At 39.5% G+C, this 5,836-nt stretch overlaps 1 protein-coding gene across 2 annotated transcripts; it reads left to right on the top strand.

Annotated features, from left to right (window-relative positions):
* The first annotated feature begins 2,129 nt into the window (after positions 1-2,129).
* Positions 2,130-4,664, top strand: LOC121870916. Of its 2 annotated transcripts, XM_042372890.1 has the most exons (3): positions 2,130-2,289; positions 3,535-3,696; positions 3,757-4,664. In XM_042372890.1, exons 2-3 carry the CDS (start codon positions 3,537-3,539, stop codon positions 4,329-4,331), a joined length of 735 nt encoding a protein of 244 aa, XP_042228824.1. In that variant the 5' UTR covers positions 2,130-2,289; positions 3,535-3,536; the 3' UTR covers positions 4,332-4,664. The 2 variants fall into 2 exon arrangements, with proteins under 2 accessions (XP_042228824.1, XP_042228823.1); XM_042372889.1 differs by having other exon boundaries at positions 3,535-4,664.
* Positions 4,665-5,836: the final 1,172 nt, after the last annotated feature.

Here is a 5,836-nt window from a genome sequence, read left to right as displayed (position 1 = left end):
AGGCCCGTGTCGGACTACGGTCCGACAATCTCAACAACAACAACTTGAAGCTATCCAGCGTATTCAAGTTATCGATGATATTTGGTAACTTGTTCCACTCATCCACTACTCTATTTCCTAACCAATGTTTACCTATTTCGCGCCTAAATCTAAATTTTTTTCTAATTAAAACCATTGTTACGAGTTCGCTCCTGGATGGATAGTTTGAGTACCTTTGTAATGTCCCCTTTGTTCAGCCCTTACTTCCATTTATACACCTCTATCATATAGACCCTCACTCTACGTCTCTCGAGGGAGTGCAAATTAAGATGCTTTAACCTGTCTCTGTACTCAAGGCTTTTAATGCCCGGGATTATTCTTGTCATTCTTCTCTGAGTTCTTTCCAAGGATTCTATATCCATTCTGTAATACGGTGACCAGAATTGAACTGCGTAATGCAAGTGGGGTCTCACAAGCACAAGATATAGTTTTAAGGTGACCTCGCTAGTCTTGTAACTAACACTCCTTTGTATGAACCCAAGTATTCTATTAGCCTTGTTTCGAGCAAATACACATTGTTTACTTGGCTTAAGATTCATACTTATCATTACTCCTAAATCTTTCTGTTTAAAATACCGGGGAAGTTAGGTAAGGTTAGGTAGGTTTTTTTGGTTTGGTGGTTAGGTCTGTTCTTCATACCCACAAATGTTAAGTAAAATTTATTTTAAAAATATCTATTTTTAACATATTTCCAAAAACTACAACAGTGTCCACTATAATATAACAATGAAAATCCGGCGGTTTTTAGTCATTGTTTTCAATCAACTTCACTCGCAGGTTAGTCCTATATGATTACCCTTATTGTCAACTCCCAGTGTGAGGGAAGAGAATACATACTACTTGTAATATCGTCTGTTTTATGCAATTTAACGTAACTTAACCTAACCTTACCCATCCTACCCTGACATAACGTGATTATTTAACACAGATGGTAAAAATCGCAAAAAACAGACGATCGTTCAAGTGGGATAACACCGAGGGAAGCAGCATCGGTGAGGGGATGCTGGTGACCTACCATATCGTATGTTATTGATATTACAAATTAATAGTCACTTGGAAATAAGAGTCACCATGTTAGGGAAAATATCCTAACTCGACTCTAGTTGTCTGAAACCTCAAGATTACGTCGAGTTAATAGGGGATACAATAGAATCATCCTAACCATTTATTTGGAAAGTCTTCAAGGCATCAGTTTGCAGCATTAAGTTACCTATTTATTATACTACCACTAATATTACTGGACACTTATACAACATGACCTTTAATGTGCAAACCCACCTTAGACGTCTTCTAAAGCTGTATGTAGAAGCCCAACGAAATATACAATCTCCAGTTTACGGTCGATTGTTTGTTTACAATGTTGCCAATTGTTGTTGTTGTTGTTGTTGTTGTGCCATAGTTGCCCTCATTAGAATATTAATCTTTAACGTAATTCAAGTTGATAAGTTATGGCATAACAGTGGTGAAGAACAAGTGTTGGCAGGGAAGACCAAATGTTGGTGAAGAACAAGTGTTGGTGGTGAAGAACAAGTGTTGATAGGAAGAACAAGTGTTGGCAGGGAAGACAAAATGTTGGTGAAGAACAAGTGTTGGTGGTGAAGAACAAGTGTTGATAGGAAGAACAAGTGTTATGGTGAAGAACAAGGTTAGGAAACAGCAGGTGAAGAACAAGTGTTGATGGGAAGAACAAGTAAGCAGGGGAAGAAATAAGTGGGCAGGGGAAGAACAAGTGAGCAGTGGAAAGGTTGGTGGTGAAGAACAAGTGTTGGTGGTGAAGAACAAGTGTTGGTGGTGAAGAACAAGTGATGATAGGAAGAACAAGTGTTGATGGGAAGAACAAGTGGTGGGGCAGATCCTGAATGGAAGATCAAGTACAGTATTGATAACGGCGGTGACTTCTTTGTTGTGGATGGGCGGGGTAAGAGTAGGTGAATGCATGACGTCAGTAAGATACTTGAAGGGACAGGTGGCGCCAAAACCACTCCTGGAGTTCGACATTTTGGCGGGTGATGACGTCAAGGGCGGGAAGACAAGAGATGTGCGGAGACAAGGACTGACAGGTGTGGTTGGCTCGTTATATAAAGGGGTGGCGGCCGTTCTACAACATACACAAGGCAACAAGCGTTCTCTATCTCAACTCCAGCTTCACAAACATCGCCAACCTCAAAATAACTGTCAATTATTTGTTCTTTCTACCTTCAGCCTGATTTCAACCTAGAGAACTCGACAAGAGTTTTAACGGCACTACAGGTGAGTCATAATATTCACACATTATCACAATACACAGTGAAGGAAAAAACTTTCTTACAATCAATTTAAAAACATCCATGACTTTTCTTTATATGATTAGTTGTGTGAATATTCCAATTTAACAAAATAATTTCATAAAATAATAAATAGACAGATTAATTAGAGGGAATTTGTTGATTGAGGATAGAGTTCCTTTTGGTGTAGTGGTAAGGACCGAGGGCCGGATCAAGCATTCATGAGGCCCTGGGCTGAGAATTTCAGTGGTTATAATCTCCATTTAAATAGTACAGTAATGTACTGTACAGTTATGTAATATATGAAATTTATTAAAATCACACAACGGAATAAATTAAACAATTTAGATCATATAATCAGTTTTCAATATATATATATATATATATATATATATATATATATATATATATATATATATATATATATATATATATATATATATATATATATATATGTGTGTGTGTGTGACTGGCGACCTGTAGTGTAATGGTCAGCATGCTCGCCTTGCAAGTGAGTGGACCCGGATTCAATCGCCGGGCAGGGTGAAACTATGGGCTTGTTTCTTTACATCATTTTGCCTCTGTCTAGCCAGCAGTTTTTGGGGACCTGAGTGTTAATTGATTTGCGGATCGTATTCTGGGGTAATGGTTAGCCAGTGCAGTTGGCGAGTTGTCTGGTCTTCTCGGACTATTCCTTGACACTGGGTCATGCAGCGCATTAACTCAGGGTGTGGTTGTTGTGTTGGCGACAGCTTCTACACGTTAAACAAATTCATGCCTAGGTGGCCCTTGGGCTGGCCATCCTCGTTACACGAGAGGCAACCATTATTATTATATTAGTGTGTAAGCTGAGTTAATTTAAACTAATACTCTACAGTCATATTATCGCCTACATTAAAATTTTGGCAGCATTGACCCATACAACAAAACAATGTATGATCAATTAATAACAATGTTAAACCTAGTAGATGTATAAGACTTTAAGAAAGATTATCGATATTCTTTACGCTCAAAATTCGAAAAGGCTTGAATGAGAATGTCAGACCCTGGCGTGAGAGCGTGACACGACATCCGAATGTGTCACTCAAAGTTCGTTAACAGTTTAACATTAAATTAATGGTAGATTGTTAACACAGCGTTAGGTACCGTTATTATGGATAGTTAGAAGTTCAGATTCTTTAAAGGATACGGGCAAGTTAAATACAATGTTTGTGTTTGTTTTATCCTGCAGAGATGGCGGCAAGAATATTGGTACTGGTGATGGTGACTGGTGCCGCCGCCCGTTGTCTCCCACACTCTCAAGTTAACGCCCCTACCCTGCCACGTACTACCGTCAACAGGCCTGACCTGGCCGACCCTCAGATTTACAAGGTTGCCCCACTAGACTCTGAGGTTAACGCCGTTGCCCTGCCACACCCTAAAGTTAACGTCGTTGCCTTGTCACATCCTGAAGTTAACGCCGTTGCCCTGCCACACCCTAAAGTTAACGTCGTTGCCTTGTCACATCCTGAAGTTAACGCCGTTGCCCTGCCACACCCTAAAGTTAACGTCGTTGCCTTATCACATCCTGAAGTTAACGCCGTTGCCCTGTCACAACCCAAAGTTAATGCCGCTGCCCTGCCACACCCTGAAGTTAACGCCGCTATCCTGTCACACCCTGAAGTTAACACCGCTGTCCTGTCACACCCTGAAGTTAATGCCGCTGCCCTCCCAGGCCCTGAAGTTAAGGCCCGTCTCCGGCCCGATATTGCCGCCAACAGCCCTGCCCTGCCCGATGCTGCCCTTAACAAGTTTACCAGCCCAGTGGTTACAGGAGATAAAAGTGACATCATCATAAAGCCTGGTGGTTTCATGATGAAGCCAAGTAGCACCATGAGGAAGGCATATAGCGCCGTGGTAAGGATAGGTGGCATCCAGAACACCCTGAGCACCACAACCCTGGACCCGTTTATAGAATACTGCAAGGAAGCGTGCCAGGAGGGTGTGGGAGGACCCGAGTGTAACTGCCCTGACCACCCTATTGGCTAGTGAGTAGTGACCACCTACTTTACCTCCACCGTCTTGACCTGACCTCTACCATTTATGCCAGTGACCTGAACCTTCATTTTCTTGACCTGACCTCTACCATCTATGCTAGTGATCTGACCTCCAATAAACTAGCTAACTCCGTCATCCTCGCTCATAGGCGGACCATTCATGATCTGACGCAGCATGATGTTGAGGGTCGACGACGGTTCAACAAATGAACTGCTACTATATAAATTATTATTAAATATTATGTTATGAATATATTTTTCTATGCAATAAAACACATATGTTGTTGTTAGTAATGTTAAGATAATAAACAATAAGAGAAAATAATTCTTGTTATCTAATCACCTGGATGTTAACTATTAACAATATAACAATAATAAAACAATAAACTAAATAACTAAATTATCACAGAAATAACAATATAACAAGAGTAATGACAAACAATAACAACAAGATACCAATAACAATTAACAGCTTGTTGATAAAACAATGAGATATCGATCCATCAGTAGAAATAATTTAAAAAGTAAAATATGTATAGTGGAACACGGAATTAAACAGGGAAGTGGCGAAGAGGAAGAACGGAGACAGATGTGGCACATGAAATTTAATGTGTACAGATGTAAAGTACTTAGTCTAAGAGATGTAAACAGAGAAACTAGATATCAGATGAACAACGTTGTTATACTGTAGAGAAATCCAGCTGCAAGAAAGATTTAGGAGTAATAATAAGTAGGAATCTTAAACCAAGTCAACAATGTGCATTTACTCGAAACAAGACTAACAAAGTATTTGGGTTCATGCACAGGAGTATTAGTTGCAAGGTCAGAAAATTTGAAAGGATCCACCCTGGGAAGAACAAGAAGTAGAGTTAGACATAGTGCCTCTCACAGTGAAGAAATCATTACATGAACCAGGACAGTTAAGGGCTTTATATGTGAATAAGATTAGTAATTTGCCTAAAATAAACACATTGCATGTATATTGTGACGGTTCAGTAATGTCAAGTGGCAGGGCAGGGTGCGGGATCCTTATAAGACAGTACACAGAACAAGGTACTGATGACACCAAAATTGGACTCATGCTGAGCAATTTTATATCATCAACACAAGCTGAGTTATTTGCAATGTTAGTAGGATTGGAAAATGTTGTAAAGAGGAATAAAGATGCATATTTTTTGGTTGATAATTAATAGGGCAGCTTTGGATTCTTTGAACAGTGGGAGTCCTGTCTTTGAACACATTATTGGTTCATGTAGAAAATTATTAAATACAATAAGGAAAAAAAAGCCATAGTGTTCGATTTGTATGGGTCCCTTCACATGTAGGCATTGGTCTTAATGAAGCAGTAGATATAATAGCAAAAAGAGCCACGGAAAAGGCCGAGATCGACATAATATGTAATAAAACCTTGAAACAATTAAGGAGCAAATTACGGAAAATACAATCAATAGAAGATAATTTCAAAAGGAATGAAATATACGAGAAAAGTGAAACAAT

Source organism: Homarus americanus, unplaced genomic scaffold, assembly GCF_018991925.1.
Source record: "Homarus americanus isolate GMGI-L3 unplaced genomic scaffold, GMGI_Hamer_2.0 scaffold52512, whole genome shotgun sequence".
NCBI classification, from domain to species: domain Eukaryota; kingdom Metazoa; phylum Arthropoda; class Malacostraca; order Decapoda; family Nephropidae; genus Homarus; species Homarus americanus.
The sequence above is the reverse complement of the archived record's forward strand: the minus strand, read 5'-3'. Positions and strand labels throughout refer to the sequence as shown.